Below are 23,360 nucleotides of genomic sequence, written 5' to 3' on the forward strand. Positions count from 1 at the left end.
TGTTTTCCCTGAAGATGAAAGCATTCTGGTATCTTTCTGGGAATGTTCATATGGCAACAGTTAGACGAAGGTTTCTGTATATAAATGTACTGCAGGGTCCACAAGTCTGGGATTTTCTTTTATTTAAACCTGAAAATGAACGAAGATTTAAGATTTTGACAATTTTAAAACAGAATAGTTATGATGGAGAATAAATATTACATTGAATCTCAAAACAGTGTTATTTTAGTATCATTAATATACTATTAAAGTATGTAATATTTTGAATTAGATTTTAGTTTTTGAATGAGTTGTTTCCACTAATTTGAGTTAGTTTTAGTCATTTTGTTCTGTTTTGTCATTTTTATTAGTTATTAGTTGTTATGGTTTAAATATGTCTATGTAGGTTTCATCAATTTTAGTTTTTTATTTCTAGTGTAGTGCTTAGTTTTAGTTTAGTACTTTAGTTGAACTAACTGAAAATGTCTTGGAAACACTGAAATAAAACAAGCTTTTTCATATAAAAAGCGTTTGTCTATATGAACAAGATTCAAATAACAAAAATGTATTTGTTTAATGGTTTTAGTTTTAGTTATCAATAATAACCCTGGCACAAGATGCTTGTTGGAACATCTCAAATGATGCTGGAGAACACGATTAAGTGCATCCATCATAAAGAAAAGAGAAACAGTTCAGACATTATACATTCATATTTTTTAGGCTGATAATATAATTTTTAATGCAAGAATTCTATTAAATTAGAAAAATGAATATTTCTGTAGTGGTCTGAGACTTTTGGGCCCCACTGTTTGTATCATATGTCCGTATGCATGTGCAAGTGTGTGTGTGCACTTTAAGCGATGACGCATTCTTTGCCAGATCAGATGTTTTGTTTTTCCAGTGGAATGTGCATTTGGGGGATTCTGATGGCATCAAGTTGCCAAATTATATACTACGCTCAAAACACCCCTGCAGTTGCCCCCAACACACCCAGTACTTGACAGTCTTTGTAGTGCTGCTGTGCCTGGGGCATAAGAAGAGTGCCAAAACCTCAAAACCAGGGTATCCTAGCATTCCTGCAAGATCTAATATCACACCAAACTTCTTGAGTTGCGATTATGCTTAATGGCCTATTTGGTATTTAATGGTCATATCTTTGAAAAGATCACTAAGTTTATAATGGTATGTTTTGCAAACTAGTTGAATCTGGAGCAGTTGCGGTTTTGTGTGACATCATGTGCAGTATCACTGGAACATTACATTCGAATAAAATAGGAAACTATCAAAGTTTAAATATGACGCGGTATGACATCTTTGTCTAGTACCTGTTGTACCAAAATGCGCAAACATACATGTGGCTACATTTTGTTCCTGTTTTTAAATTCTTCTTGTTTTTTATACAAGACTAAAGATAGCAATCAGCATCGCACCTTTGACACAACAGCTCTTTTGGCCGTTGTATTTGCCCTGTGGTAATGAACGAACAGATGGTTGTTAGGTGAAGATCTGCTGATGGACAATCAAAAGGTGTTTTCCGTAATTGAAAAGAAGTAAAGGACAACAATAAATGATGCAGCTTGTTTCAGACTGTTCTATTAATGCACAAAAATATATTTTAAATCTGTATTTATGTCTTGTTTTCCACTAAACATATCTAAATATCCTAAAATACTATTAAATATTAAATTAATGTATAATAAATATTAAGTACAATGTACTTACAATTTACATGAAGCAAAATGGCAGATGATATTAAGACTTTAAGACAAATGTTTTCTTCATGTTTTAAGCATAAATATCACCGAACTATAAGTTGCATTAAAAAATGCATAATAAAAAGTGCAGTGGCCAATGATGTGAGTCTGATGCATGTATTCATAGACAACCAGGATTGAATGGAAGAATATTCTGTGCAAACCCCTCCTTATGTGTCAATGCTTGTAAAAATGCAGTTGTTTGTACATTACCAAATGTTCTTTTTATTCTTGTGTTCCAGGATGATGACAGTAATTTCCACATGGACTACATAGTCGCAGCATCCAACCTGAGGGCAGAGAACTACGATATACCAACAGCTGACCGCCACAAAGTGAATGACTATTGTCTTTTTCAAACAACTCTGCTGTGCTTTTGTTTGTGAGACAAGCTCTAAAGTGATCAACATTCCCCTCCGGGGGTTTGTGTTCTCAGTTCCTGTACATATACAGTACACCCTGAGGAAAGACCTTTTGTTTATACTGTACTAGACCATAGAGTTCCATTCCAGATACTATTTTTTGCTTGTACTACTTTCCATTAATGGTTTGCATGACTAGTTTGCACCCAAGAGCATGCATTTGTAATTCACAAACAGTGTACAGTGTGTATTGATGTGCATATTTATGTAAATAAGATCCCTTTTCTCATCTGCAGAGCAAGTTAATTGCTGGCCGCATCATTCCAGCAATCGCCACAACAACAGCTGCGATCGCCGGGCTGATGTGTTTGGAGCTCTATAAGCTTGTCCAGGGTCACCAGAAACTCACATCCTACCGCAACGCATATATAAACCTGGCCACCCAATACTTTGTCCTCTCACAGCCTTGTGTGGCCCCGACATTCACAGTAAGTGATGAAGCTACTCACTTATCACCATCTAATACTGTGTTGTCTGAATGAGTGTGTAGGCCTTTTTCTGTCTAATTCATTAGCTTTTATTCTATGTGCATTTAGCACAAGGAGCTCTTAGCTGTTGAATACAACATATCATAATGGTTGTATGTATTTATTGACTGTAGGACTGCATTGGCCCTTTTTTCTAACATAATGTATTAAAGCACTAATCTGTGACTCCAATACAGTAATTTTACCATGATTAAAGAGGGTTGTTAGTCAATGTGAATTAGCCAAAATCTATTAACTATAGTAAAATCACAGTAATGCATGCTTTCAAGTAGCTTAATTGCATTTATAAAACAGCATAATTATATTTATTTATTTATATTATAATTGTATTTTATTTTATTTTATTGTCTACATATATTTATTTTAGCAACAACAACAATAGTAAGGATAATAATAGTTATATAGCTAATTAAATATTAAAATGAAATACAGTGTTAATATTTATTAAATTATAATATAAAAACTACACAAAAAATAAATATGTATTTAATATTAAGATCTCAATAAATTTGATCATATTAATTATCAGATTTATCTGTTTTATTATAACATCTTTTCACATGTACTCACATATGTTAAAATGCGATGTAAAAACAGTTCTTTCAGAAATTTCTAGTAAATTTCACAATTAATTACAAAGAATTTGTACTGAATTAAACAAACATTTTTTAAGTAGAAAGACGTTCTTGTAAAATGTTCTCGAGTAATCTTTGTTTTATTTACAACTTTATAAAAATCATCAATGCTTATTGTCTTTATTCAAACAATTTGTTTTATACACTTATGGTAGACTAATATGTTGTTTGTTAGAGTAAAATCGTTTTTACAGTGTATTATTACTCTTGTGCAGTGAAGTAAAGGTGATTTTTACTGTGGTTGAGTTCTGTTATGAGGGCCGGGGGTGATGAGTAGGGAGTGATGGCTGGGGTGAAAGGCTACAGCATCAGTCTTCTGTCTGAGTCTGGATCACTACAGGATTTGGTGAAATTATTTTCAACCTCAGGGGCTTAAACCACTTTGTAACTGTACACTCACCCCCGCAGACCCTCACCTGGCAACCTGGTGCATTTGCTCAGTTTAGGGGACTTCCACTTTCAAAGGGAACACGTTCAGATTTAGACAACTGAGTATTCAGACAGACACGTGTGTGTATAAAGCAGCAAACCCTCAAAAGAAGTGCATGCTAAATCTGGAGTTAAAAGTTTAAGCTGGTGTGCTTTGGGTTTATAATGACTGCTAGAGATTAAAAACAACTGAATGGTCCAAGATTTGTGCAGATAGTCTGAACAGATGACGTAATGCAAACCCCAGACACGGCCGTCCACACATGGGGGGAGTGTTGTTTCTACCAACATGTGCAGGGTCAGAGTTGAGGGTAATTCTCACCCAAGGGGACAGGCGGTGAGCTGGGCTTTGAAACACACAAGCTCATGTTACTTGTGTGATGTGACCATTTTCTGGAGTGTCCAGACTGCTCCTTTCTCAAAACACTCAACACACACACACACACACACACAACACACACACAAACTGTTTGGGTTACAAGAATATTCACTGGCCTTAAGAAATATTTAGACACCAAAGCCACATAAATGTAAGAATGTCATAGAATTAAATAACTGGGCAAGTTTTTTCTAAAGTCATTGTCTGCTCAATGCCTTTTAATCATTTTGCTGATTTTTAGTGAATGTGTGAAGTCCGTTCTCAAGTTCACACAGGTGTCCTTGCAGAGGAACCACTGGTTCATCACATAAACTGTCAACATGTTCCACTAACTTCAACAAAGTGTCACAATATTTTTGTATGCATTTTGAACAGTATATCAATTGATTTATCATTGAAATTCTATCAAACATCTTCAAGTGATGCACTACTGTTCAAACAAGTTTTTGAAAGAAGTCTCCTATACTCACCAAGGATGCATTTATTATATTAAAAGCACAGTAAAGACAGTAATATTGTAAAATGTTTTTGCAATTTTAAATAACTGTTTTCTATTTGACTATAAGAAACATTTCTTATTATTATCAATGTCGAAAACAGTTGTGCTGCTTCATATCTGTGGAAACCATGATATAGAAAGTTCAAATGAACAGCATTTATTTGAAGCAGAAATCGGACTTGGAATGTCTTTACTGGCATATTTTAGCATCCTTGCTGAAGAAAAGTATTAATTTCTCTCAAAACTCACCCCAATCTTTTGAACGGTATCTATATTTTGCTTAAAGTGTGCATGTGCATTCTTTCTTAATGTTTAAGTGTGGCTTAAGTGTTTTAAAACATTTCGGGATTACTGTGTAGAAAGGTTTTGCGTCTAGAAGTTTAAACTTTTAGCTTTTTTCCCCCCTTTATCTCTCCTTTCACTTTTTCCATCCCTTTTGTTTTGTTTGCATAGCTTGCTATGTCATACATATGACTGGCACAGTGTTCACTAGTCTTTTCCAAGTACAGGATGTGCGGAAAAGTTTCCACACATGGGACTAGTTAAGGTTGAGCTTGAACACGCTTTATTTTGTGATACTGATACTGTTTGAATGCAGTCACATGGCAGAAAACAAATCATTGAGTCAATTAGTTAAGCCTTATGTACTGTTCCGGGTCAATTTGACCCGATTTGATTTTTGAGTTGTCGGAAATATCAGTTAACTTATGTTTTTTTTCTTGAAGTTTTGTGACTTTTTCTCATTTAGAGTCATGAACATGCATGCAAAGTTTCAACACTCTGATGTGTTTTGACATCCACAAAATTTTTTGTTACGTTCGTACTGTTCCCGGGTCAATTTGGCCCGCCTATTTTAATGTTCTAAGGCAACTCTTCAGACCCAAAATAATAACATTTATTGGTTATATTTTGTTATTTTAGTTTTTTACTGTCCTATGAAGCAAAAAAATTTGCTTTTCCCCACTTATTTCAATACAGAAAAATATTTTGTCAGCCAAAGATGGTAAAAATGAGCTATCATTTCTTTTTTAATCTATCTGAAATACTATTAAACCTATGTTGTTTTTCTTGAAGTTTTGTGACTTTTTCTCATTTAGAGTCATGAACATGCATGTAAAGTTTCAACATGCTGATTTGACATGAAAAAAAAAATTTGTTATCAAAAAAATTGTTCCCGGGTCAATTTGACCTGCCTATTTTAATGTTTTAGGCAAATCTACGAACCTAAAAATGACTTTTACAGCTAAAATTGTTATAAATCTTGAATACTTTGGAGCACAGACTTAAGTTTGGTATCTTTTTAAAGGTGAAAAATCACAGATTATTGTAGAAGTTTTTGTTTGAAGAAAAAACAGTTGTAAAAGTAAATTTGTAAAAAGTTATGGAAGTTTAAGTTTATGAAAATGTAAAATATAAAAATATATATATTATATTTTATGTAAAATATAAATTTTACAAAACATGTTTACCTCCAAATCTTCAAGAAAATCAAACCCAATCATCTGAACAAGTTTTGTGCCAATCTTTAGGTTGATATCTCAAGAAATGAACTTTTAAGTAAGATTTTGTGGATGCAGTACCAGACTTTTCCACTAGATGATATACAGGGACTCTTGATTTCCATTTGTTCTGAACCATATATTTACATAATTTTCATAAGTAGACATCCTAATCAGAAATACTTTGGGCAGCAACTTTAATATTTGATTTGAATTCAATCTCTAAAACACATAAAAATATAAGTATAGAATAAGAGTGTGTTTGGCACCATATCACAAATAGAGAATCTATCGCTATTTATCTATTGCTCTGTCATTTCTTTGAAAAACAGTCACCAAATATGAAAACTAGAGTCTGAACCCTTTCAAATGATATAGTTTGTCAAGATTACATTAGGTTTAGACCAAGATATTATTGTTAAAAAATGTGTAATCGCAAAAATCCCACAGGTGTGGGGGAGGGGCAGTCAAAAATAGTGGTTAAAAACATTTTTATAAATCATAAATTCAGATATTCATTCTTTGTAATGTATGAAAAGTTTTGATATTAAAAGTTAATTGATTGTACTTTGTATCTAGATTGTACTAAACATAACTATGTTTTTTTTTTCATATCATAAATTTTGTGGAATTACATTGAATCCAATACGGGTCAATACGCGAAGATACAGGAAGTCACCTGTTTTTGAAGAGTACATGAGGGTTAAGTGCACCTAACAAAGTTAATTGATTGTACTTTGTATCTAGATTGTACTAAACATAACTGGTTTTTTTTTCATATCATACGTTTTGTGGAATTACGTTGAATCCAATACGGGTCAATACGCGAAGATACAGGAAGTCACCTGTTTTTGAAGAGTACATGAGGGTTATTTCCATTTTTTAAACCTTTGTTTAGACTGTGGTGGTGATACGGTAGTCACCATATGGAGCTTTGTCTGCTGTCAGTGTATTAAATTGAGCTGTGGAAATATCTATTAGTCTCCTTTCCAACCACGCAGCGTCCAATTGGAACATTTCATGGATTTAGAGAAAAGAAACACAAAGGAGAGACAGATTTGACTGATTGATAATGCATAACAGTCAGTTGATTGCTAAAATTAACTTTTAAGTCACATGGTCGCAAGAAAAAAAAAAGCAGAATTATGGAAATTTGACAGGTCACAGACTAAGAGGTTTCTTCTATATATAAAAAAGATACACTTGTGAAACTGTCATCAGAAATCTAGTCTGAGGAAAGATGGATATGCTTGTAGCTTCCTGTTTTCTACCAAGGACATCCTTTTTAAAAGCCTCCACTATTTTTACACTCTCAAGACAAGTTTCAGAGAACTCGTTTATCAATCCTTGTGTCATGAGAATGACCTGGTTTAGTGTTACAGACCTTGTTTTAGGACTATATAAATATGTCTTTTATAAAACTGATAGTCACAATGGGAGTTTTCCATTTTTCTTTACATTTAAACTGCAGTATCTATTTAATAACATAAAGAAGCCCATATTTATTGTGGATAACCATCCATTTAGCGCACATTAGTGCACTGACTATGATGCATCAGTATTTTACCATGGTGATTTTGTTTCCCAGCATGCAGCATTCTACTATATGTGTAGTGTTACAATGGGAAATTGTGCCTTTATCTGAAGTGAGACCCTAGTGCTCTGCCTGCTGGGGTTATTGCTGTGGCAGCTTCAGGTCCTTATTAGCAGCCTCTCAAGGCCTTTTATGAGACTCTGTCTGTCGTAACCCTGCAGAAAAGACCAGCATGTGTTTTCTTTTAGATGCTGGTCATCATCATGGGATGCTGGTGTGCTTGTGTCTCCATCGATCACTTGTGTGAGTCTGGTTCCTCTGAAGATCTTTCCCTCTACTACCTGAGCACCCGTTTGTCCGTGTCACAGTCGCTTTTTGCTTGCTTACTGGAACTTCAAGGCTCAATTTTTTGTAGGTTTTGTGTGGATGTCACTTCAGATCTGTTTAAACATGAGGTTTTGTACCATCTTTTGATGTTGTCCTGGATGCATGCATATGCATGACTGTTTACAATATAAATGACCACCTCAAAAGGTGGTTTGATCACATGGTTAAACAGGGACTAAAGGTCTGAAAGGTTGTCAATCTTTACAGGGTTAATCGGTAAAGAAAATGGACCTTCATGTTTGAACATGCTTCTGTTAATAAAACCATTTCTGGCAGCTTGGCTTTTCACCTGTAGGCGTTAATGTCAGGGTCCTCGGCGGTGAAGCAAACATCTGGCAGTGCTTGTAACGCTTTTGATATTTATAATTCAAGCCTTTCTCTCTCTTTATAGCCACAGTTAATAAATTTTTGTCTGGTTAAGTCATCTTATGCTGTTCATGACTTTTAGGGATTCAGTACCATATCACTACATTTCAAAAGTTTGGGGTCACGAAGATTTTGTAATGTTTTTAAAAGAAGAAGAAGAAGAAGAAACAAACAGTTTAACAAATTACAATTTAAATAGCTAATTTATATTTGTGTGTATTTTAAAATAGAATGTATTCCTGTGATGCAAAGCTGAATTTTCAGCATCATTACTCCAGTCTTCAGTGTCACATAGTCTTTCAGAAATCACTCTAATATGCTGATTTACTGCTCAAGAAATATTTTATATTATTATTATTAATGTTGAAAACAGTTGTCCTGCTTAATATTTTTGTGGAAACGGGGAAAACTTTTTTCTCAACTTTTTCTCTTGAACTTACATAATGAATTAGTTGTGTCTGCTGAGTTGATATCGTACCGTAAGCTATGAGGTGAGAGCATTTATTTGGATATGATGTGTGCCACCTTATTTGGCCATTTATGAATTACGACTGATTGGAAAGAGAGAGAACGACAGAGGAAAAGAGTAAAGAGGCAGAAAGTGAACCCTGCAGAAATGACAGCTATTTCCTGCCATCGCAGGAAACTCCTCTATTAGAACCAGATTTTCTTGAGCTCCATTGTGGCTGCATTTTTATTCCTTTAATCATTCACAGCTTCTTAGAGAGGGACCAAGTAAGAAAGAAGGAGGCTGTGTGGGGAGAAATGGAGGTTTCAAAGCCCATCTGCTCAATCCCAAAGCTTCTTCTCACTTCTTTGTTCTCAAGCGTTCCCTTTATGATGGAGTTTCAAAACATTGAGTCTTTACATGTTCACTCATTCACTCTTTTTTCCTTCTGTGTTTACTGTAGAGTGCTCTCACTTGCATAATAAGCACTGACAATAGAGCTGAGCTGTGTATACCTTCATCAGCGAGCATTTGGTCTTCGTTAAAGCTTTGCCTTGTTAACGATGCACAAACACAACATCCTAACCACTTTACATGATGACATCTTGATGAAGTGTTAAGGAGGATGATGCACATGTTTAATGTATTGCAAAATTTGAGGTCATGCACAATTTAAAGATAAGAACTGAGCATGAAATAGACTTGTTAATGCTTCCCATAATGTGTACTGCAGTTCTGTTGGAGTGATATTGAATAAAATTGAGACTTTTCATTTGTCTATTTCAAATAAAAGCTGTTCTTTTAAACTTTCTATTCATAAAAAAGTTCTTTTAAAAAGTAATTTTTACAAAAAATATGAATCCGCACAACTGTTTTCAACATTGGTAGTAAGAAATGTTTCTTGAGCAGCAAACCAGCATATTTGATTTCTAAAGGATCATGTTACACTGAAGACAGGAGTAATGATGCTGAAAATTCAACTTTGCATCACATGAATAAATTACATTTTAAAGTATATTCAAATAGAAAACAGTTATTTTAACTTGGAATAATATTTTACAATTTTAATGATTTTACTGTATTTTTGATTAATTAAATGCAGCCTTGTGAGCAAATGAGGTTTGATTACAGTAACTCTATGAACGTCTCAATGCTGCATTTTGGAAGTACAAATCTGTGTGCAATGATTAATCAGGCCTGAAAACACATTCATCTGTTGTTCAACAGTTCATCTGTTGATGAATTGTTGAATTTACACCTCTAGCACTCTCCTACTTAAAAAGAGGCGTAATTAAAGTTGTTAAAAGTATCGCCATCAGTTTTCTAGCTTTAATCTTTAACTGCTTTACCCTTGAGTCTTTCTTCTTCTCTGATCTTCAAAACTTTTTTTTATTACAATCGTACGGTTGAGTGAGCACAGAAATCCCTCTGGTTTTCATTCAAACAAAATGGTAATTTTTCATAGACATGCACCAGAATGTTTGCCAAAAATTGTGTGTGGCCGTTTAAAGTAATTGCTTTGGAAGTAACATTGCATACTTTCCATATGTCTGCATGGTGGAATCATTAAGCCGTACTTCACGCAGCACATAATAGTAGAGTCATGCATTGTGTCATGGCTTGCCATCACAAGACCACACCAAGAGGGTTAAATCATGAAGGATTCCTGCTGCCTAGAAATGGAAGGATAGTTGGATAGATGCATAGCAGTTATTTTTTTAGGCTATTATTGTGGTATCAGCTATTTCACTTAGGTTAGGCAGTCAAATGTCTTGCAGATGGTCTCATTCTGTCTAAGTGAACAGTTCTTGACCAGAATAAGCTGCAAAGTGCACCAGACTTTGACGAAATATGCCCATCACCAGTTATCCCAATAGTCTTGACTCTGAACTTTTTCTCCCAGCAATGATTTTTCGTTGGTAGTCGGGATCAATCAGACCACAGGCCACAAAATTTTCAGTACCCACAGTGTTGAGTGCAGGAAAGACGAGCTTTCCCATAATTCTCCCTCCATGTGCAGCAGTGCCTCTGGAGTCAGTCTTTAAATTAGATGGGGAAAGTTCTGGTTTGGATTAGCTAATCTTAGACTAAGAAACCATGTGTGTACCTGATGGAAAACGCTGAGAGAATACTAGAGAAATAGATTAATCATGAAACTGATGCATAAAGTTGCATGTTTTACAGATTCCAAGCAATACACTTTGTTGACTTCAAGATAAATATTTCTTTAGAAAGACATACACTGATAAATAATGCACAATAAGGCCAGGAATGTGTGTTAAGAAAGTAAATAGGGAATGTGTACACAACATCCCCAAATTATGTGTTTATTTGTCTGTTAAATCAACAGATTTAATCAGAGTTTCAAAATCCAGACTGTTTTGTTGCAGGGCGGCTTGGTTGTTGTGTTATCAGTAGAATTTGGTGATAATGCCTTATGAGAAGAAAGTAAACAAGCTGTTTAGTCTGCTGGCATTTGTTTGTGTCTATGATGCTCATCAACACAGCAATGCAATGCCATTTGCTAAACATAGAGGAATTTGGCCATAAAACAGACATATGAAAACACTTATTCAATTAAGATGCTTTTCATGCAAACATGTCCACCAAGAATCCAAGCTAGACCGTAAAAGCCACAGTATGCTTAATTGGCAGGGCTGGTCTGTGAAAACACCATCAATATCACACTTCTCACCAGATAAAGTCTCTTTAACATGTGATGTGCTCAGACTGCACTGAAATATATGGTGTTTCAAAAGTGCTGCTCGCTATATGAAATGTGAATCTGCCTATACTTGTATAATGATTAAAAGACTGTGAGCAGTTGGCTTGGTTGGCTTTTTTCTTTGAAGACTTTGAGCAAATTACAAACCATCTTTGATTGGTTTGGCATGCTTTACTTTCATTCCTACAGGGCAAATATCTCAAGCTACTGAGTGCTCTGTTGCTGCAGCATGCCTGCACAGCGTGCAAAAAGAGGGTACCCAAGAGGGTAAATCTGACCTTATCAGAGCCTTAGTACTCCATTTGTCCAAAGCGACTTTTTTCACTAAATCGAATGACTGCCTACTCATGCTATGCGTAATAATTGACCATTAGTGGTGTCTTGGAACAGATTTGGCACAGTCACATCTAGATTAATGCCCTGGCCATAAATAAAAAGACATTATCTTGCAGAGTAATCAGTTGAGGAAATGGAGAGTGTTTCCTTGCCGTGCAAATTCACTGTAATTCCTCTAATAACTGGAATTCTTTGGAATGCTCTGGAATGATACATTTTTATTGATCATGAATCTGACTCATAAACCTTGTCCAAATGATATGCTTTGGAGATCCCAAGAAATATATGGTACACTTTATTGACTTGAAGTCAAATACTTTTTCTGCATATGCACTGATGAATAATTATGTTATCAGTATAATGTGGTTGTTATGTCTTATGAGGGGAAAGTACACAGTCTGTTCAGTCATAACAGACTCTGAATATTAGATTGATTTATTTATTACTTAATCTTTTTTTCTATGAAAATCATCTTTCCAGAAAGCATGTTTCACATGTTGTTGAGAGCTGCATGTGTTTTAATGGCACTCAAACTGACTGCCAACTCGCATAGATATGTATTCATGGCAGCTGCTCTCTCTCACAAATGGAATAGACCATGTGTTGCTTCGTCTGTTATTCAGCCCTAGGTTCTCTACCCATGCATATGTATAGCTGGAAAGATCACATCATTTTCATTTTGGAACATGGGAAGTGTCATTTACTGTCTATGTACGCATTTAAACAGAGTCACTTCATAAACAAAACATCAACAGCATGGAAAGCAGAACTGTAACTTGTGAAAGAGGGAAACATAACACAACTGTGGTTAGTCTCTATGCTGTTACTGATGCTCCTACTTATAGTTTATCTCAAAATATGTGTGTCAGTTACACTGATAGGTCAGGAATCCATGTAAACAAGCAAATGTTTCGATCAGGGTTGTATTTCATTGACCTTTCTATTCCACTCATGGTAATACCATGGTACTCTTTGTTAATGTTAGCATCTGCTCTGCAAACATTGCAGAAGTCTTCCCAAAACAAAAATGCATGGCAGCTGGATTTTTATTGTCTAATCTTGATATACAAACGTCATTCTATTAGCCTTAGGCATGAAAACATCACTGCTGACCCTTGAGCCGTCTGCATGAGTCCAGACACCTCCAGGCCTCACCAGACATTTCCTGTCTGTTTGCCTACTCTCGTCACCATCCTCAGCTTTCACTCAGCCATATCAGTTGAGGGCAAACATTAGCACCATTTTGTATAATTATGGCCTCTGTGCCATTTAAACCAATTACGTAGGTATGCATCATGAGTTTTTCCCTTCTGTTCCCATAATGCTCTAACATTTTTCATCTGCACTTTTGTCACAGTTTTAGACTTTATATGTTAGAACTAATATGGTTGTACTGTTTAGCGGTTGTTATACAAAAATATTTGAGCTCAGAATTCCGCAACTGACCAATGAGAATCAAGTATTGTTTGTTTTTATATGATTTTAATAAAACAAGGTGATTATAGTAAAATGTACCATGGTAATTTAAATAGTACACTGAAAATAACTTTCATTCAGAAAATACTAGTAAATTTCACAAACAGTTACAAAGAAATGTCAAGTAACACACTGAATTCAATGTTACATTTTAAAGTAGAAATGTTGTAATAGTATTTTCTTGTAAAACACTCCAATAACCTTTGTTTTATTTACAACTTTGAAAAATAATTATTTACAGTGTGCACTGAAAAAAATGGTGTAGAAACCATTTTCACTCAGAAAGTCCTAGTAAATTTCACAAACAATTACAAAGAAACAGCAACACATTGAATTAAAAACAAAGACTATAGAATACCCTTATAGGGACTTTGTTAAAAACAAATTTTCTACTTCAAAATGTTTTTATAATTTAAAAAAATATATTTTTTAAATGTATTCCATGGTATTTCCAAGAATACCAGCAATACTTTTTGCTGCTGATATTAGATACATCCTGATATTACCAACACTGTACCATGGTACTCCACAGTTTGTTTTTTCTGAAAGGAAACACTATTTATTCACGCATCTGTGATTCCAGATGCCCTTGTTGTGCCCATGTGTGAGCAGTCTAGTACAATCCTATTACATTACATAACACAATGACACCCCTGACCCCTGGACTGGCTAATAGAAGCCAATCAATGATATTGATGTACACAGAAACAATTATTGATCACAATCAGCAGGCTATTCAGATGCACTGGCGAGTCGAACAAGGAAAAACTGTAAAAACACACTGAACTCAAAGCGTGTTGTCTTGTACTTATGTGACAATAGTGATTAGCCTTCTGAATTTATGGGACCAGTGATTACACCAAGGAGAATTATACCCTTTCAGCACAGGCCTACATGGGCTTTATTTATCGCTGCTGTGGTGTGTGTGTGTGTGTCAGTCAAAGGGACAAAATGCACCATTTGTAAGAAACAAACTCTATTGACTGACTCCTTCTGGCACGAGCCGTCAGTCAGGTGGGGAGCGCCTCATTGGCAGGACAATGAGCTAGACTTCTGTTTACTCTTTAACACGTCAATGGGCCTTTTGTAGAAAGGGCTATAGTTGGAGTGTAAGTGTCAAACCCTCTGGAGACTGCCTACCATGCTGTCACCCCTCTCCATCCTTTGTTACCCCGCTCTGTTCCAGAAGGGGATATGCATGAGTTTAAGGAGATTAAAGGGAGATATTCAGCCTGGAAGGCTATGGTATCTGATTTTGCTGTATACAGTGGCCCAAAAAGTATTTAAAATTGTCTAATTGTCATTGTATTACATGGCATTCTGGCTTTTTCCAACTAACTTTACTTTTCTTCATTATTTTTGCTCAATGTCTTTCAATCGATTGATGTTTTGGTGACTTGTATTGGCTGTATGAAGGTTTTTATAAAATATTTTGCTTGAAAACTGAGCTTATGGCACCTTTAACCTTTAACATAAATGCAGTTGCTTTGATATTTTGTGATCCAGTGCAATGACGTTCATACATTTTTAAGTGTAACTTAAGTGGCCAAGAACCTTTTGAGGCCATTGTTTGTGGTAAAATGCATCACTCTGACATCTTGTTTCTTCTTGTGGTCAAACATCAAGAAAGGTCCTTCAGAAGAGTTTTGGTGACGGCCATCTGTCCCTCAGTTTTTCTCCCCAGGGGATTCCTGTAAGACAGATCAATAATCATTTCCTAACGACAGACACACTTTCAGCTGTCTCACTTTTTCTGAAACAGTAAAGCGATCAGTCTTGTTTTTGTTGATGAAAGAGAATTGAACCAACCAAAAACAGTTGAGCAAATGGTACCAAACTTAATGTTTAAACAAAAAGCATTGATTTACTGTAGAATTTTACACATTTTTCTACATTGATGTTTAGTATAAATGTAAATGCATCACAGCATGCAATAACATTCAAAAGTTTGCGGTCAGGTCTTTTTTTTTTTTTTTTTTTTTTTTTTTTTTTTTTTATTCCCTTCAAATGCTACTCAGAGGTAATTTGTTTCTGCACTTCAGGGAGTTACATATTCAAGAACAAAACAAGGTTAGTCACTGTTTCATTTGTCACTCCATGTTCATCAAGCCTTCATTTATTTGATTGAAATGCACTATATATGCACTAAAACAGTAATATTGTGATATATTATTACATTTTAAAATAACAGTTTTCTGTTTTGTTTTTTTCTTTGATGGTAAAGCTGAATTTCAGCATCATTACTCCAGTCTTCAGTGTCACATGATCCTTCAGAAATCATTCTGAGGCTTATGAGGCTTTCTACAGGCTTGCTGCTTAATATTTTTGAGGAAACTGATACATTTTTAGGATTCTTTGATGAATAGAAATTTAAAAGAACAGCGTTTATTTGAAATAGACATCTTTTGCAACACTATATGAATGTCTTTACTGACAGTTTAGATTGATTTAATGCATCCTTGCTGAATAAAAGTCTGCTTCACCCCAAACTTTTGAACAGTAGTGATTTATATACTGTATATATATATATATATATATATGCATGCACACATTTTCTCCTTTTATCGTTAATGCAAGTCAGTGTAGCTTTTAGCAGACAAAAGCATTTATACAGCATATACCATGCAAAATATTTTTTCACCTTTAACTTAGAAAACAAAAACAATGAAAAGATTCCAGCCAGGTCTCAATCTCTAGTGCCCATAATGTGTTTTTCAGCTGTGTTTTGGCTGAGCATTGTGTATCAGCTGGCTGCCATATTTTGCCCCTCAGGCTACATATTGACTTTTGGAGACACCAGTTACGTCAAAGGACTCATTTCATGGCTAGAATCCCCTTTTGCATGACGTTAAAGAAGTGACTTGGACAAATCAGCTGATCATTTTTATACTGTAGCAACAGAGTTAAACAGCTCCAGAGGAAATGGATTGTTCATGTTCATCTGTTTGTTCGAGGCCATGTGTTTCCTCAGTTATGCCTTTCAGCTTACACACTGGACTTTTGTGGGTGATTCAACACACTGAAGTTTGGACTTTCAAAGATCATCATAAGACAAATTGTAATTTCCCAAACATCCCACGGATTGCCATTAGCACACTTGGAAAGATGATTGTACGCTTATCTACTCAAAAATGAACAGATGCAAGTTTTGCACAGCCAGACTATCATGACGAAGTTTAATTTTTCATCTTGTTCTGGCCAAGAACTGTCCACTTAGAAAGTAAGGGCCTGTCTGACTGACTTGAAAGGTGGCCAGTCAGTTCATTTTTACGGCATGTTTTAATATGCTATTTAAAGGCAGGTTTATCTGAAATATTTGATACCACAATAATAACTTATTCAAAAGGTTCCCTAACAACAAAACCCTATTCTATACTCTTCTTACGGCATTGGAAAAACTCCTGAGTGTCTAGGGATTGAAAAGGACTCTAAAAACAGTTTCAGCTGTATAGGTTATGAGAATGAGTCCATTGTTATAATTTTGGCGATGATTCTTTCTACCCCGAAGGACGTGAGCCATTCCATTTTTATTCCACATGCAGGAAGGGGCGACTTATCATGCTGCACCCTTTGCAAGTTTCCTGTCTCTGAGAATCAGCCATTGTGTTGCAGGCCACATCAAGCAGTCACTCAACAATTGCTATCAAGCCTCTACTCAACTCTTAGTCGTTTGTCCACCGCTAGATATAAGGTCTTTTGTATGTACTCCCTTTAACATTTCACACGTGCTGGAGTCACTCATATTTTCTAGTTGGTAAATGCATTCATAATGCAATCTTCAAAACATGTTGTTGAACAGTTGTGTGTTCCTTCAAATTCTTCTCTATGGCATGAGCACTGCAGAGACACATGTTGAGTGGGGAAAAAGCCACGTTTACAATGCAGCCTGTGATAGAGTTTATGAAGAACAGATGAGAATGTTGGCAGAGCTCCATTCTGAGAGTGATGACCTCACATGTTTGGCCCAGAATTTCATAGTTTCATCCTCCATGGACTATAGCAACAGAACAGCGCTCTGTATAAGATATACTGCATTTCAAAAAATAAAAACTAAGAGGAACAGTTGGAATTTATTAATGAGATTATTTTAAAGCCATTTTACATAGAGCGACACCTTAAAACCCCAGTAAGCAAACAAGTGGTGATGGTATGAAGAACCAAGATTCAACAATTCTCTTCTGGTTTTATATGATTGATTTAATGCATCCTTGCTGAATAAAAGTCTGCTTCACCCCAAACTTTTGAACAGTAGTGATTTATATACTGTATATATATATATATATATATATGCATGCACACATTTTCTCCTTTTATCGTTAATGCAAGTCAGTGTAGCTTTTAGCAGACAAAAGCATTTATACAGCATATACCATGCAAAATATTTTTTCACCTTTAACTTAGAAAACAAAAACAATGAAAAGATTCCAGCCAGGTCTCAATCTCTAGTGCCCATAATGTGTTTTTCAGCTGTGTTTTGGCTGAGCATTGTGTATCAGCTGGCTGCCATATTTTGCCCCTCAGGCTACATATTGACTTTTGGAGACACCAGTTACGTCAAAGGACTCATTTCATGGCTAGAATCCCCTTTTGCATGACGTTAAAGAAGTGACTTGGACAAATCAGCTGATCATTTTTATACTGTAGCAACAGAGTTACAGAGCTCCAGAGGAAATGGATTGTTCATGTTCATCTGTTTGTTCGAGGCCATGTGTTTCCTCAGTTATGCCTTTCAGCTTACACACTGGACTTTTGTGGGTGATTCAACACACTGAAGTTTGGACTTTCAAAGATCATCATAAGACAAATTGTAATTTCCCAAACATCCCACGGATTGCCATTAGCACACTTGGAAAGATGATTGTACGCTTATCTACTCAAAAATGAACAGATGCAAGTTTTGCACAGCCAGACTATCATGACGAAGTTTAATTTTTCATCTTGTTCTGGCCAAGAACTGTCCACTTAGAAAGTAAGGGCCTGTCTGACTGACTTGAAAGGTGGCCAGTCAGTTCATTTTTACGGCATGTTTTAATATGCTATTTAAAGGCAGGTTTATCTGAAATATTTGATACCACAATAATAACTTATTCAAAAGGTTCCCTAACAACAAAACCCTATTCTATACTCTTCTTACGGCATTGGAAAAACTCCTGAGTGTCTAGGGATTGAAAAGGACTCTAAAAACAGTTTCAGCTGTATAGGTTATGAGAATGAGTCCATTGTTATAATTTTGGCGATGATTCTTTCTACCCCGAAGGACGTGAGCCATTCCATTTTTATTCCACATGCAGGAAGGGGCGACTTATCATGCTGCACCCTTTGCAAGTTTCCTGTCTCTGAGAATCAGCCATTGTGTTGCAGGCCACATCAAGCAGTCACTCAACAATTGCTATCAAGCCTCTACTCAACTCTTAGTCGTTTGTCCACCGCTAGATATAAGGTCTTTTGTATGTACTCCCTTTAACATTTCACACGTGCTGGAGTCACTCATATTTTCTAGTTGGTAAATGCATTCATAATGCAATCTTCAAAACATGTTGTTGAACAGTTGTGTGTTCCTTCAAATTCTTCTCTATGGCATGAGCACTGCAGAGACACATGTTGAGTGGGGAAAAAGCCACGTTTACAATGCAGCCTGTGATAGAGTTTATGAAGAACAGATGAGAATGTTGGCAGAGCTCCATTCTGAGAGTGATGACCTCACATGTTTGGCCCAGAATTTCATAGTTTCATCCTCCATGGACTATAGCAACAGAACAGCGCTCTGTATAAGATATACTGCATTTCAAAAAATAAAAACTAAGAGGAACAGTTGGAATTTATTAATGAGATTATTTTAAAGCCATTTTACATAGAGCGACACCTTAAAACCCCAGTAAGCAAACAAGTGGTGATGGTATGAAGAACCAAGATTCAACAATTCTCTTCTGGTTTTATATTTTGTTTGTCTCTCCATTTAAAACTTTATTTGTGATTTTAGAGCTTGACATTTTGGAGCCTTCATTCTGTTTCATTGTATTTAAAACAAGTGACCGAGACATTCAAACAATGCCTCTTGTTTGAACACAAGAAAGATACTGATGTTGTATATGTTAAAAGCATGTGCTGAATGACTACTTCTTGAAGATTTAACGTTTGTTTCTCACAAAGTGTAAAATTAGCGTCTATTTAGATCACATACTGTACACTATTTTTGAGGTCAGCAAGATTATTTGAATGTTTTTGAAAGAAGTCTGTTCTGCTCACAAAAGGCTGCATTTATTTATCAAAAATACAGTACAAACAGTAATATTGTGAAATATTATTACAATTTAAATGTGAATATATGTTAAAATGTAATTTATTCATGTGATGCAAAGCTGAATGTTCAGCTTCATTACTCTAGTCTTCAGCGTCACATGATCCTTCACAAATCTGATTTGCTGCTCAAGAAACATTTCCGATTATAATCAATGCTGAAAATAGTTGTGCTGCTTTATATTTTTGTGGAAACCACCACATTTTTAAGAATACTTTGATGAACAGTAAGCTAAAAAAAAAAGCATTTATTTGAAATAGAAATTAACTTTATTAATGTCTTTACTATCACTATCAATGTGTCACTGCTGAATAAAAATATTAATTTCTTTAAAAAAAAAAAATTCTTACTGACCCCAAACACATTTTTCCACTGATCGTTAATGCAAATGGATAGAGCATTTTGCAGACAAAAGCATTTATACCATAGTCTATGCATAATATTTTTTCAACATTAACTTAGAAAAAAAACAATAAAAAGATCCCAGCCAAGTCCCAATCTCTGGTGCCCATAATGTGTTTATCAGTGGTGTTTTGACCTCAAACTTTTGAATGGTAGTGGTGATAAGTCAAGCATTAAGACAATCAAGTTATGGGATTATGAAGGTTTATGGCAGAAACACTTGGATCTGAGGAGGCTTTCTACTGGCTTAGATGTGTTCAAATAGGATTTGCATCTTTCCCAAAGACTAACGGGTTTCCACATTACTATGCTTATTTTTAACCCTCCCACTGAGAGGTTAACGCTGTCAGTATACCCTTTCTTTTGTGGTTAGATTGACCCCTACTTTCTTAGTTAAGAAGCCTTAGCATGCATTGAGGTTTCATCCATTCCTGAAATGATTGCATTGCTTTTATCTTATGTATTGTATATGGTGTCTTTATTCATTTCAACCTTGATATTAACCATAGAAGTAGTCAAAGATGACAGATGCCATGCAGTAATATCACAGATATCAGCACACGAACAGTGTGAGAGAAAGTCTAACTTCTAAAAGTGAAGTTATGGCCGCAGATTGGGTGGAGTAGATATAACTGGTGAATGCAGTGCAATGTGGTCGGTGTCGGCACAGCATGACAAATTGATTGGTTTTCAAATTACTGTGGTTGAAAACACATGCTACTCTTGCTATTTACAGGACTGAGTAGGGAACTTGACCCCTACCACTTTTGGACAGTGATATCTGCCCTGGCAACATTTCTGAAGACTTGAATTATACCATTATATTCAATGCTGCAAATATTTTTGATAATGCTGGGTTAGATAACTTTGATTTACACTACCATTCAAAAGTTTGAGGTCAGTAATGTTTTTTTAAAGAAATTAATACTTAAATTCAGCAGAAAATGCATTAAATTGATCAAAAGTGTCAGTAATTTAAAATGTTTGTTAATGTTACAGTAGATTTGGAATACTACTATTTCAAATACATTCTGTTCTTTTGAACTTACTTGAATTAAAAAAACTTTTTAATGTTATTTTTACTTGTAATAATATTTCACAATATTACTGTTCTACTGTATTTTTGATCAAATGCACCCTTGGTGAGCATAGGACATTTATTTTAATATATATATTATATATATATTAAATAAAAATAAATAAATAAATTATGGTATTAGTTTATTATTAGCTTATTATTATGAGCCCAGGAAGAACAGCTTCCTTAAACAAATGAAATCCATGTATTTCACACACAGGTACGAAGTCCAGCAGAGGTGAAATAACTGATTTGCATGTCTACAGCAGACAGGTGTTGTGTCTCAGGTTGGTGGTAAAATTAACTAACCCAGAGGACAATTTTATTGCTCATTGGTAGCTCTGGAGATGTAATCAATTCTAAATTATTTTTAATTTTAGGACAAAATAAAATTAAATGCAGATGAGTCACTTGCTCATACAGTAAGAGTACAGAGCCATAAAAGTTATCAAAGATCCTTTGCTCCTGGAGGAATGTGAGGCCTGGCTTTGGGATCTGTATTTAGTGCTGTACTTGATCACATGAAAGCAGTGTATTTTTAGCTGAAGGTTTATGCATACTTCTACATGCAGTATGTTTGAAATGTTGTCAGCAAGATCAAGTCAAGACATGGATCTGTTTTATTGAGCAGGACTGAACTTCCTCTTTCCATAGCTGTCCTCTTTCCAAAAAGAAAAAAAATCTTTTTACATTTTAATGCATTGCACCTCAGGCAAACTTTTTGCATAAATGAAAAATGTCTTTGAATTTATCATTCATAATTTATAAGCTGCGGACAAATGGTTGTATATGAGATGTTTGTAGTATGTTCTCTATTCATTTTTACCAATATACACTGTAAAAAATGTTTGTTTGTTTTTTAAGTAGTAAATAAAAAGGTTATTGGAGTATGTTGTACTAGCAAATACTATTTCAGTGTTTCTTCTTGTTCAATTCAATCTGTGACTTGCTGTTTCTTTGTAATTATTTGTAAAATTTACTAGCAATTTCCATGTGAAAATTGTTTCTACACCAATTTTTGATGCACAGAATAATTCAAACTTGTGCAAATGGACATGAAATTTACTGTAATGTAGGAACTGCAATGTGCCTCAGGAATAGTATTAGTAAAGTCTTTTTAAGCAAGTCAGTTCATGTGAGATGCAAAATTTTTTGTCAAGATCCTTCAGTGAGGAAAGACCAAAACTGCTTGCAAACCTTACATTGTAATGTCAAATTTATAATGAAATCACACAAAATATTATAATAAATATAGTTGGGGGTTTTTTCACATTCATTGTTTTTTGTTTATCCTGTCTCTGGTGTTATATGACCTCTGACCTGAACTTTGTTTGACGTCCAAGACATGAGCTGCAAATGTGTCAGCAGGGTTAACAAGATCTATATCAGCTGTTAACGCCACATCCATGTAGTTCATGCAGACTCGGTCAGCTTAGTGAACTAGAGGTAGTATGCATGGGATAACTAGCGTATATCCTCAACTGAGAGTGCAGATGAGTGTTAATGTTTGTTAAGCATGTGTTTTAGAGCCGGTGTGTCGTGTCTGTCGGCAGGTTGCGGGGCGGCGGTACTCTCTCTGGGACGACTTCCTGGTGCAGGGCCGGCATGAGGGTCAAAAGGAAATGACCTTGGAGGAACTGCTGAAACACATTAAGGTTAAGGCACACACGCTGTCAACATCAGACACTTAAAAGACATCAGATACCATTCACACTCAGTCTCACACCAGTTTTTTAAATCTTCTTTGTCTTTTCTTTGGAACTAGAACTGATTTTGTGCCACATAAATACATGCTCCAGCATTTAAAAGTTTGAGGTCGGTAAGATTTTTTAAATGTTTTTGAAAGAAGTCTTTTATGCTCGACAAGGATGCATTCATTTGATTAAAAATACAGTTAAAACAGTAATATTGTGAAATATTATTACAATTTAAAATAGATGTTTTCTATTTGAATATATATATATATTAAAATGTAATTTATTCCTGTGATCAGATTACTCCAGTCTTCAGTGTCACACGATCCTTCAGAAATCATTCTAATATGCTGATTAGGGCCGGCATGAGGGTCAAAAGGAAATGACCTTGGAGGAACTGCTGAAACACATTAAGGTTAAGGCACACACGCTGTCAACATCAGACACTTAAAAGACATCAGATACCATTCACACTCAGTCTCACACCAGTTTTTTAAATCTTCTTTGTCTTTTCTTTGGAACTAGAACTGAT

General features: G+C 35.2%; 1 protein-coding gene across 1 annotated transcript in view; it reads left to right on the forward strand.

The window, feature by feature from the left end:
- The window catches only part of LOC107723899 (ubiquitin-like modifier-activating enzyme 1), a 39,122-nt gene that overhangs the window by 11,965 nt on the left and 3,797 nt on the right, over positions 1-23,360 (forward strand). The window contains exons 18-20 of the mRNA XM_016532626.1: positions 1,976-2,068; positions 2,392-2,583; positions 22,688-22,789. Of these exons, the coding sequence (XP_016388112.1) occupies positions 1,976-2,068; positions 2,392-2,583; positions 22,688-22,789 (387 nt within the window). The remainder of the gene's footprint in view (positions 1-1,975; positions 2,069-2,391; positions 2,584-22,687; positions 22,790-23,360) is intronic.

The sequence above is a fragment of the Sinocyclocheilus rhinocerous genome, unplaced genomic scaffold (assembly GCF_001515625.1).
Source record: "Sinocyclocheilus rhinocerous isolate Xijiao unplaced genomic scaffold, SAMN03320098_v1.1 scaffold875, whole genome shotgun sequence".
Taxonomy (NCBI): domain Eukaryota; kingdom Metazoa; phylum Chordata; class Actinopteri; order Cypriniformes; family Cyprinidae; genus Sinocyclocheilus; species Sinocyclocheilus rhinocerous.